We start from the raw sequence: 11,889 nt of genomic DNA, 5'->3' as shown, positions 1-11,889 counted from the left end.
AAGACACCTGGTGCCACACTCTAATCAGCTAATTAACTCAAAACAGACTTTAAATGGTCTCTCAGTCTAGTTCTGTAGGCTACACAATCATGGGGAAGATTGCTGACTTGACAGTTGTCCAAAAGACGACCATTGACACCTTGCACAAGGAGGGCAAGACACAAAAGGTCATTGCTAAAGAGGCTGGCTGTTCACAGAGCTCTGTGTCTAAGCACATTAATAGAGAGGTGAAGGGAAGGAAAAGATGTGGTAGAAAAAAGTGTACAAACAATAGGGATAACCACACCCTGGAGAGGATTGTGAAACAACCCATTCAAATATGTGGGGGAGATTCACAAAGAGTGGACTGCAGCTCGAGTCAGTGCTTCAAGAACCACCACACACAGACGTATGCAAGACATGGGTTTCAGCCTTCTCATTCCTTCTGTCAAGCCACTCTTGAACAAGACACAGCGTCAGAAGCGTCTCGCCTGGGCTAAAGATACAAAGGACTGGACTGCTGCTCAGTGGTCCAAAGTTATGTTCTCTGATGAAAGTAAATTTTGCATTTCCTTTGGAAATCAAGGTCCCAGAGTCTGGAGGAAGAGAGGAGAGGCACAGAATCCACGTTGCTTGAAGTACAGTGTAAAGTTTCCACAGTCAGTGATGGTATGGGGTGCCATGTCATCTGCTGGTGTTGGTCCACTGTGTTTGAGGTCCAAGGTCAACGCAGCCGTCTACCAGGAAGTTTTAGAGCACTTCATGCTTCCTGCTGCTGACCAACTTTATGGAGATGCAGATTTAATTTTCCAGCAGGTCTTGTCACCTGCACACAGTGCCAAAGCTCCCAGTACCTGGTTTAAGGACCATGGTATCCCTGTTCTTAATTGGCCAGAAAACTGGCCTGACCTTAACCCTATAGAAAATCTATGGGGTATTGTGAAGAGGAAGATGTGATACGCCATACTCAACAATGCAGAAGAGCTGAAGGCCACTATCAGAGCAACCTGGGCTCTCATAACACCTGAGCAGTGCCACAGACTGATCGACTCCATGTCAAGCCGCATTGCTGCAGTAATTCAGGCAAAAGGAGCCCCAACTAAGTATTGAGTGCTGTACATGCTCATACTTTTCATGTTCATACTTTCCAGTTGGCCAACATTTCTAAATATCCTTTTTTTGTATTAGTCTTAAAGGAGAATTCCGGTGTGATATTGACCTAAAGTGTGTTGAAACATGATACCGAGTGTGAATGTATGTCTCATAGCCCATCTCGGCTTGTCCCCTGCACTCCAAAATCTGGCGCTAGTTAGCCGATGCTACCAACAGCTTTTTCAATGGTGGTGCTTCGGCATCGGGCTAGCCATGCAAATAAATCACTGTTTTACACCATTTACGAGGCTCAATGTATCTCCACACTTCATTGGTAGACTACCGTAGGCCCTGACATTTAAAACGAGACATTGCGAACTTTGAAAAAGCACTGGTAGTTTACTTACAAGACGATTTATACAGACAGTATCTTCACGAAGTTTAGCGTTTGCAGCCATCTTGAATTTAGTCACGATAAGTCGAGCTACGAGTAAGAATGAACAGGTATGATAAGGGATCAGATTCCAAAAATAATTCAGTGGAAATGCATGGATTCCAGTTTCTTCCAGTAGCAGCAACTGGAATTCATGCATTTCCACGGAATTATTTTTGGAATCTGATCCTAACCCTAACACTATTTAAGTGTTGAGAGAGTTCCCAAGCCACTCCAGTCTTTTTGAGTGCGCTTGTGGTTTGTTTTTGTAATTATTTATTCTGTAATTATTTATATATCATCAAGTGGAAGTTTGTCTGGAAAAACTCACTACTACGCGTACAACTATGTGTAGGTTTATCTAGGTTTGTAAAAGTGTCTTTGATTGTGTGCTCTTTGTAATGTCTATGCTGTGTCTATGTATCTATCACAACACTACACGTGTACTGTATATTTATACTGTATATCTGTTCTCTAGTGAGTACCATTTGCTTGCTGTCAATATATACTGAGGGCCAGATGTACGTACATTTTCGAACGTATCGTTATCAGCGCCATGGACAAACCGCACATTGCGAACGCTGTCAGACCCAACTTTCCGTCGGATTTATCAATCGGTCAATCCTTAGTGTAAACTGCGCTTTTCTCTGCCTTTCTCCGCCCATAAACGCAATTTACGAGCGTCCACAACTGAATGCCAGCGCCTACAAGCGCAGTTGAATGAAGTTAACTGATGACAACATTAAAAAGAATCAAACGTTTAGCGATCATGAAATAATACCATACATGATAAGATGTCAACAAGCAAGGAGATAATTAAGATCAGTAGTTCTACTCAAAATACTTGTGCACGTAGGCTATGGAAGATTGGTCAAATCTAGCAAGTAGGAAAGTTTAAGTGAATGACGTTAAAGTGAAAGTAAGACATTCGAAAGGCCAACGAAATTTAATGTTGCTTTTGATAGTACAGTACAAAGACTTACAAAACTGGTGCTCTAAATAGCGATTCTGTTGTCTTTGAAAGGTTCTCTTATTGACGCATTGAACTGCAATTTGGATTAACACCTGCTTTTACAAGGCGGAAGTATTTAGGCGCAGAATAGACGTGCGCTTTGAGGAGCAGTCTTTGTACATACCGCGGAATACATAATTAGGCGCTCTTTACTCTTCCCCTCCCATCTTTTTACGCTAAACTCCCACTTTCCCCTGGATCCTCCCATGAATGCATATGCAAGACATTAAAAACGCAATCTGCCACTTTCAGCTCCCGCAACAGGCAGTTTGCGCTTTTACATCATTGCGGCCTGTTTGTACATACCTAGCAATGATTTTACACGCACGTTGCGAAACAAATATGCCTGAAGTGGGCGCAAAAGCGTTAGTACATCTGGCCCTGAGTCTTAAGTCTATATTTAAGTCTTTTTCTTCTTTTTTAGGTAAGTGTGTCAATGGAGGACCAAGAAAGTAAGAATTTCATTGTACCCTGTTTGCACTATATTGACTCTGCTGTGTCTGTCTGTCCATCCATCCTAACACGACTGGGCTACTGCCATTGGGTGAGAATGAAGAAACACATCACAAATATCGTAACATAGCATTAGATTTTTATTAATTCAAGCAAAATGGGACGGTCAACAGTTACATAAGTTACACGGAAGGCTCGCTTACATTTTTTTTTTAAAACAAAACAAAACAAAACAAAAATCAATGTATTTTTGACCTTCCGCACAGGGACATGGAAACAGCTAAATCCTTTTACCAACGCAAGCAAGTAGTGACAGCACAGTACATTCATTAACTCAACGAATACGTTTATACAAACTATAAGGCATAGAAGAAGAGAGAAATACAGAAACGAATGAACGGCGAGGGGTTGTTTCACCAGTCGCAAGAACCGCGAGGGGTTGTTTCACCAGTCGCAAGAACGCGTCGTCTCACCGCCAACAGGCTGAGCAATGGTAAACCGTCTTGGCAACCTCCTTGTCTGATATTTAAAAACATCACCCAAGTATGGCTTAGTGTGTTGCATCGCTCTAAAATTTGTCAAGGCGACAAGCTGCCATTAACTTTGTATAGATGTGAGTTTCTTTCTTTTTTTTTAAATCCCTTACATTAACTAAAATCTCCCCATGTGTATGGTAGCTGCTCGCTGTCAAAGTCTCGTTGGCTCTTTGTAGTGGATTTACCTTAAGCACTCAAATTACTCTCACATGCATACACGCACACACATGCACGCACACATGCACGCACACAGACACACACACAGACACACACACACACACACACTCAGGTAAAACAGGTGCAAAACTTCAATAAAAATTCTCAGTATGACCAGGGTCGTTTGGTAATTGCTTCACTGCATTTTCTTTTTCTTTTCTTTCACAGATACAACAACAGGACACTACAATTTTTCACTCAACAACGACACCATTCCCAAAGTAAAAATAACACACACACACACGCACATACGCAGAGAAACAACTGACCTTCTTACTGCAAACCTAACACATACTTCCTTTTCAACTGCTTCCTAATGGCATTCCAAGGTTCCTTTTCAATTAGTGGCTTTTTGAAAAAAAAAAAAATTCTTCAAACAAAAAATCTCTTCAGCACAACAGTAAGTCTGTAATTCCTTCATCACCCCGAGGGTGGCAGCAGAGAGCCCAAACTGAAATTCTGACCTTCCTAGTGCTTGTACATGAAACTATAAACAGACAAACAGGGCGGTAGATTTCTAAATTGCTCTTTCAAATGTCATTGTGCGAAAACAAGACACTGAGTTATTTCCATGTTTTTTTTTCTTTTTAACTGTACAAGATGAAAGAGTTCACACAATTTAAAACTGAAATCTTATAATCTAAACTGTCAAAGATGTGTAGTAAAAATGAATACAAAAACAGTTTCTTTTCCTTGTCCTATAACATAGCTGTATGGAACACCGGAGGGGAAATAAATGAACGAGATGGTCGAAATCTCCATACAAGGCATACCATGGGGATGGTGGGAATGACAGAAAGAAAGGAAGAAAGAAAGAATATGGATAGAACTGCAGACAGGTAGTCAGACCGATAGGCAGACAGACATAATGAAACGGAGAGAGAAGAGAAAAGACAGGAAGTGCAGATGAGAGCAGAGGAAGTGATGGAGATAAAAAGCTGTGATGAAGGCATGATGATGATGATGATGGAAAAAAACAAGAGTAGGGGAGGAACAGAAAAGGAGTGATGCTCTCTCTCTTCTTTCTTCTCTCTCGTTCACTCCATCCAGTCGACCTCGTCGAACTCGGAGTCGTCCTCGGAGTCGCTGTACTCGACGGCGATGCGGCGGGACAGGATGGTGGCCACGTCGTTGCCCACGCGCTCGTGTTTCTCTTCCTGGGCACGCTGCTCCTCCACCTTCCGCAGCTGGATGCCTGACAGACGCACAAAGACACGGGAGAGAGGGAGGGAGAGAGGGAAGGAGGGAGGGAGAGGGAGGGAGAGAGGGAAGGAGGGAGGGAGAGAGGGAAGGAGGGAGGGAGGGGGAGAGAGAGAGGGAGGGGGAGAGAGAGAGTTATGTTTTTTAATTTATTTGCCTTTACTCAGATAGGGACAGTGAAAAGTGACAGGAATGGAAGAGAGAAATGGGGTGGGATCAGGAAGTGACAGCAGGCTGGGTTCTGAGCCAGTGCTCATGGAACAAGAACCGTAGAATCCTAAAAGCCCAATGGGCCCACTTCAGATAACTGAATCCAAAGGAAGAACTGAAGCACACAAATAACTGAGAATATTTGTGGTCTCAGGCTCCGCCTACCTTTCCGTATGGCCTCCAATAGGACGCTGCGGGCGTCGCTGATGGGTGGCAGGTTGGCCGGGTGACGCTTGGGATCGTGGGCCGAGTGAGTGGGCGGCGACGAGACCGAGGGCAGGACCGCCATGGAAGGGGACGAGCTCCTGGCTCCGGGCAGCGGAAGAGGAGGGGGTGGGGGAGGAGGGGGCAGGACCGAGCCGTCCGTCATCCCCGGGGGCGGGCCTTTGTCCTGCTGCAGGCGCGCCGGGGAGCCGGTGACCATATGGAGCGGAGGGGCGATGGGGGGCGGGGCCGGGTGGAGGACCCCCGGGGCGATCTGGAGGGGGGCGGGAGGCGGAGGGATGGCCGGGGGCTGCTGGTTGGGCATGGGCGGAATGGGGGGCGGCGGCGTGCCGCGCAGGCCCGCACCTGATTGGACGGTGGAGGGAAGGGGGGGAGGGGGAGGGGGTAAGGGCGGAGGAGGGGGAGGAGGGGTGCCGGAGTTGAGGAAGCCAGGGGTGCGAGCGGGAGACTGGACCAGGCTGTCCGACAGGCCAGAGCTGGAGCTGCCACAGACACAGAGAGACGGAGAGAGACAGAGACAGAGACAGACAGACAGACAGACAGAGAGACAGACAGACAGACAGACACACACACACACACACACACACACACACACACACACACACACACACACACAGATGGGAAAACGGATTAGAATGGCCACAATACTAAAGTATTACTATGACAGTCAATTTGCTGCATTTCTCAAGTCATCATTAACGTAGTAACCAGTGGCGTCGTTAGACCTGGGCATTCGGGGCTATAGCCCCGGATCTATGGGCCGTCAACAACAACAAAAACTCTAATCGTGAATGAAATAAATAGCCCCGTAGAAGAGACTTTTGTGTTTTGTGTCCATTGTGTGCATTAACAGCAGTGCAAGAAAATTTGACGTGATCTGGGCAGGTTTAGAATCGTTTGTTGCAAAATGTTGCAATTTCAATTCTCCTCTACGCTATTACGCATTGCTGTTTCGTGCTTCTACTAACTAGCCTTAGCGAAATAAGTGTACAGAAGGACAGATGGATATTAGAAGTTTCTTTAGAGAAAAAAAAGGGCAGAGCAGGGACAATAAGTGGAAACTCACAGTGTGTCATCATCTCCCGCAACCCAGGAGGACATTTCGGTCACCTCTGTTTTACATGCGCAGTAAATATGGTAAACCTGACCTCGTTTGAGGGGGCTTCCAAGCAATGCATGTTGGGCTTGATTTTGACAGAATGGAACTTTTTGTTTGGGCAAAAGTTCGTGATAGCCTACACAACCCAAATGCATTGCTTTCAAGGCACCCATAGCCCATTAATTGAAGGGAATGACGTCCAAATGTTTATCCCGAGACGAACGCTCACACCTGTGCACTTGACAGAGGTGCATGACGATGTTTATTCTACAGGCTATTTTAATGTCATATTTTGGGTGTTGTATGTGGTGCACTTTGGCAGAAGAGACGTTCTCCTTACACGGTCTTTAAACATCAAAATATTCAGAATGCCGTGACGTGAGTCATTACAATTGGCCTTCCTTTTCATTCTCAAAGTAGGTTAAAATCAGGGCTTTGAACCGGTTCAAGGAACGAAAACGAAAACCTGGAACTTTTTGTATTTTAAAGGGAACAGAAACGAAACCGGAAACGTTATTATTTTTTATGTTCTGGAACAGGAACACTTATTTAAAAATAATGGTAACCGGTTAATACCGGTTTTATTTCGTTCCTCAAAGTTTTCGTTGCCTAATTAACTAAAAAAAAAAAAGTAATTATTTTCCTGCGCACGTTACGGCTGAGGTTCACTTCCTGTGTGACATCACATCAGACATTCGCTGACTGAATGGAGAGAGAGCGGTGGATTACTAAGTCTCCACTCCACATCTTAAATAAGAGGTAAATTACGATCCATCATTAATTAAAATGCTCATTCCAAACACAATATCAATAGCTATATTTGTCGACTCCACGTTAATGATGGACTAGCGAACATTAGGCCTACTGGATGGCCTTTCCCCCGACAGTTGGAATTTGTTGTTGCCCGAGTGGCATAACCACGTGTCTTAATAATGTCGTTACGTTTGTGTGGAAATTTTTGTCTTTTAACAATAAACTACACATTTGAAATAATTGTAGGCCTATTTAATTATTATTATTATTAATAATATAAATATTATTATGTAATAATGGTTGTAATATTATTACATTTGGTTTAAGCTGGATGAGAAAGATGTGACATAATTCTATAGCATTAAACAGCTGACAGGAACGAAATTAACCGTTCCGGGAACAGTATTTTTTTGTTCTAACCGGTTCGGGAACGTCAATTTATTGGTGGAACTCATAACCGGAAATGTTATAATTCCGTTTCTGTTCGGAACAACCGATTGGAAAAAAAATTCGGTTCAAAACCCTGGTTAAAATTGCATGTTCATCAGCCCGATTTTCAAAATCTCTCGGGGGAGAAACCCCCCAACCCCCGGACAAAAAGGTCTCTAAGTTCTGGGCTCTAGCCCCGAATGTTTTAAATAGCTAGCGACGCCCCTGGTAGTAACAGTAAGTGCATTTCTCAAAACTACTTGTGCAAACTGCACCACACAGTGGATTACCTGCATAAGCACATAACTTGCTCAAAATGCTTAGTTTATGTCTCGAAAGCAAATATGTATGCCAATCAACATGTCAGTGCCATCAGACTGACAAGTTTCTTATCGAGATACTTAGTCATTAGTTACTCAGTAAGCACTTTTTATGCCGTTTTTCTGTTTGGCATCTACCAATTTCAGCACAATAAAAATGACTGTATGTGGGAGACTGTAGGAGATCAGACAAGATTCCTATTTACTCGCGAGGTTGGCAGGAGGTGAGAGTGGGGCCCATGAGGTTATGTGTGTGTGTGTGTGTGTGTGTGTGTGTGTGTGTGTGTGTACCTGATGGGTGGCGGTGGGGGTGGGGGCTCGTGAGGTCTGCCGTATCCTGCCTGGTCTCTTCGGTTCAGAAGCTCATTCATCTGACAGTATGGGAGAGCAGCCAATGAGAACGCCCCGTCGTGTTCCATCGTGTACGTCACTTGCCTGCCAAACAAACAAACAAACAAGACACACCAATAAATAAACAATCAACAACAAAAAAGCACACAAGGAAAAAGTTGTAAATGACAATCATTTACATAATGTATTTATTCAGCCTTTATTCAAAGCGACATATAAATGAGAACTAACATTCAAGCCACAAACAGGCAGATATCGGCATACACTCTCAGATATTTTTTACTTGAATGTGCATACCACACACACACACACACACACACACACACACACACACACACACACACACACACACACACACCGTGCGCCATTGCCCGGGTCCCTCTGCTGTACTTCAGCCTCATCGTGGGCTAGTTCTGGTCCAAGGGCGAGTTTCTGCCAGTCCTTCTTGCGGTCGTGAGGCGCCCGCGGAATCTTCTCCGGGTCTGCTGTACGATCGATGGTCTTCATCTGGATGGGGAGAGAAGAGGGGGGGCAGGTTAGGGGAGACATACAGACTACCATTTCTTGCATTGCTCTGAAGTGATACAGGCACACACACACACAAACACACACACACACAAATACACAAACACAAACACACACACAGAGGGTAAGAGGTTAGCTCTGCCTCTTATCACTCAGATTTGAAAGCAAAGCCGACTACATTGTACACTCAGACACACTTTAAGCCAATTTTACTTAAAAGCCTTGTCAGCACACTCATACACACTCATACACACCTATACACACACACACACACACACACAGGAAAAAGACTCGGTCATCAGCAATTTGAGCACACACAGCACTGTGCACTGTGTGTGTGTGCGTGCGTGCGTGCGTTTGTGAAAGGGTTACATTTCTCCCACCAGCATGTGCAAAGTTATATCTGTGATGTGTGTGGCGTGACAACAGGTCTCCTGCTGACATGGCTGTCAGTTTGAGTGACAGGTGTCAGATTGCACTCGCTTTGCCCCCATCCTCAAGAGCCTATCTGCTGGTGTGTGAGTGTTGTGTCTGGTGCAGTCTCACATGGAAAATATGTGGTGTCATTCAGTACCGCCTCAATGCTATCATACTAGCAATGCTAAGGTAATAGCATTATGTATGCTGTATGATAACAACACAGTGAAGATAGTTTCCGTATGTATGTATGTATGTATGTATGTATGTGTGTGTGTGTGTCGGTTTGGTTAGCATTGAGGCAATAACCATTGTAATTGTAATATGACACTATCATATCACCAGAAATAATTAGTCAGTAACATGGCTTATGCTATCACAGGTTGTGTTAGTGTTGAGGCGTGGTGTTACAGCGAAAGGACACAGTTATGCTAGTGTTGAGGTGTGGTGTTAAGTTTAAGGTTAAAGGAATTATCCGGAGTAAAATGCACTTTAGATCGATTTCCGGATGATTGGGGGTACATACATTGAGTTGACATCAAAATTATGTCATTCGGATGTGTTTTGAGAAAGTTCGATTGTACCGTTTTCAGTCACAACTCGTAGCCTGGAAGTGAGCGGGGCATTTCAATTGTGCCGCTACAAAACGCTATTTTTGTACCTCTTCTACAGTTCCAAACAACATAACACTTACGTGGTAGTGAGTAGAGGGTCCCTAAAGCCAAACTGAAGTATCCCGAGGTCTTTATGTGGTCGAATAGAGAGCCCAGAATGAATTTCATCAAGCCAGTACCTTTACAGAAATGTTGTCATCTTTGCCGCTACTTTGAGGGGAAAGTCCGTAGGAGTCTTATTGCTGAGTGTGTTACACGCTCTGGAAATTCACAATTTCGTCGCCGTTTAAAAAAAAAAAAAAAAAAACATAGTCCAGTATTTCTTTCGAAATTGAAATGAAGTTGTATGGACTGGACTATGTTTTTTTTTTTTAAAACGGCGACGAAATTGTGAATTTCCAGAGCGTGTTACACAGCAATAAGACTCCTACGGACTTTCCCCTCAAGATGGCAACATTCCCGGAAAGGTACTGGCTTGATGAAATTCATTCTGGACTCTCTATTCGACCACATAAAGACCTCGGGATACTTCGGTTTGGCTTTAGGGACCCTCTACTCACTACCACGTAAGTGTTATGTTGTTTGGAACTGTAGAAGAGGTATAGAAATAGCGTTTTGTAGCGGCGCAATTGAAATGCCCCGCTCACTTCCAGGCTACGAGTTGTGACTGAAAACGGTACAATCAAACTTTCTCAAAACACATCCGAATGACATAATTTTGATGTCAACTCAACGTATGTACCCCCAATCATCCGGAAATCGATCTAAAGTGCATTTTACTCCGGATAATTCCTTTAATGTGGAATATTTATTTCCACTATCAGCACGTTCAAAATCACCTGCTACATTAAGCAACAGGTACAGGTATAACTGTGGTATAACTGGTATAACAGGTATAACTGTGGAATAGTTAGAACAAAAAACAATGTTATGTAACAGTGAATAATGCCATGTTACCATTATCGCTAACTGTCATAGCAACTCCTGAGAAAAAATCCTGAGAACTGACATGAAAGTAAGCAAAGATGGTAACCTTTCATTATCACAGCATTCAGCACAAACTTGATCACTAAATAATACCTAATAACTCAAACTTAATCATGGTAACTAATAAAGGGACATAGGGTCAGTCCTGACATGTTTATAACATAGTCATAAGACTGATATAACAAAGTTGCTTCACATACAGCATTTCCATAAACTGTAGGCGCCATCATAGACATCAGCTGGGTATTCAAAGTATGTGGTTTTGTGTCAAACCTAGGTAAGTTAACTCTGAGTAAATCTCCTGAAAACAGAGCCCTGTAGCTTTGATATGCTTGAATGAAGCCATAGGGCTCTTCTGAGATTGAGCACATACTCTGGGTGAACTCACCCAAGCTTGTCACCACAGAACACCACGCCCCCGGGCTTAAAGGTGCTATCTGATTACATACATACAACTCAATTGAAAAGAATGTTCCAGATCTCCTGCTTAGCGGACGGAACAGACCAGGCCAGCTGTGAAGCTGTTCGATGAGAGAACATTGGTGGAGGAGAGTAAAAGGAAGGAAGAGCAACAGAAGGGGGGGGGGGGGGGGGGACACACACACACAGTGCAGATGGGCTGAGGTAGGCTGAGACATACCTGTGTGGGGAGGTCTAAGTACTTATAGACCTGCTCATACGAATGGGGGTCTTGCAACTATAAACACAAAACAGAGAAGTGCCGGGAAGGGGCACAGTTTTTAACACGGCGCACAGCACTAAGGAGAAAAAGCACAGCAACAACAGCAGCAGCAGCAACAACAACATATATTATGAGCAGAACACAATAAAGGACAACACCTAATCCATGATTTATGAATTGCTTTAACAAAACTGGTTTAGGGTCATTCCATGTCAATTCAACCAGGGCCCACGCACAAAAATTCTGAAAAAATTACCAGGTGTACCTATGTTACCCAGGAGACACACTGTAAAATTACTCTTGTAATTTTTTCTGAATTTTTTGAGACCTAAGTGCGTGGGCCCTGGTTGAATTGA

At 43.8% G+C, this 11,889-nt stretch overlaps 1 protein-coding gene across 2 annotated transcripts in view; it reads right to left on the bottom strand.

Moving 5' to 3' along the window:
- Positions 1-3,138: 3,138 nt before the first annotated feature.
- wasf1 (WASP family member 1) overlaps positions 3,139-11,889 on the bottom strand; it is a 59,241-nt gene continuing 50,490 nt past the window's right edge. For both annotated transcript variants that reach the window (XM_076271827.1, XM_076271828.1), the window contains 5 exons: positions 11,492-11,548; positions 8,667-8,815; positions 8,249-8,392; positions 5,297-5,838; positions 3,139-4,916 (listed from right to left, as the gene is read on the bottom strand). In XM_076271827.1, coding sequence (XP_076127942.1) covers positions 4,759-4,916; positions 5,297-5,838; positions 8,249-8,392; positions 8,667-8,815; positions 11,492-11,548 — 1,050 coding nt within the window. In that variant the 3' untranslated portion in view covers positions 3,139-4,758. The remainder of the gene's footprint in view (positions 4,917-5,296; positions 5,839-8,248; positions 8,393-8,666; positions 8,816-11,491; positions 11,549-11,889) is intronic.

This window comes from Alosa pseudoharengus, unplaced genomic scaffold (assembly GCF_046254945.1).
Source record: "Alosa pseudoharengus isolate Yale_2024_CS ecotype anadromous, Long Island Sound unplaced genomic scaffold, YU_APseudo_1.1 YU_APseudo_1.1_scf_7, whole genome shotgun sequence".
Lineage (NCBI taxonomy): Eukaryota > Metazoa > Chordata > Actinopteri > Clupeiformes > Clupeidae > Alosa > Alosa pseudoharengus.
The sequence above is the reverse complement of the archived record's forward strand: the minus strand, read 5'-3'. Positions and strand labels throughout refer to the sequence as shown.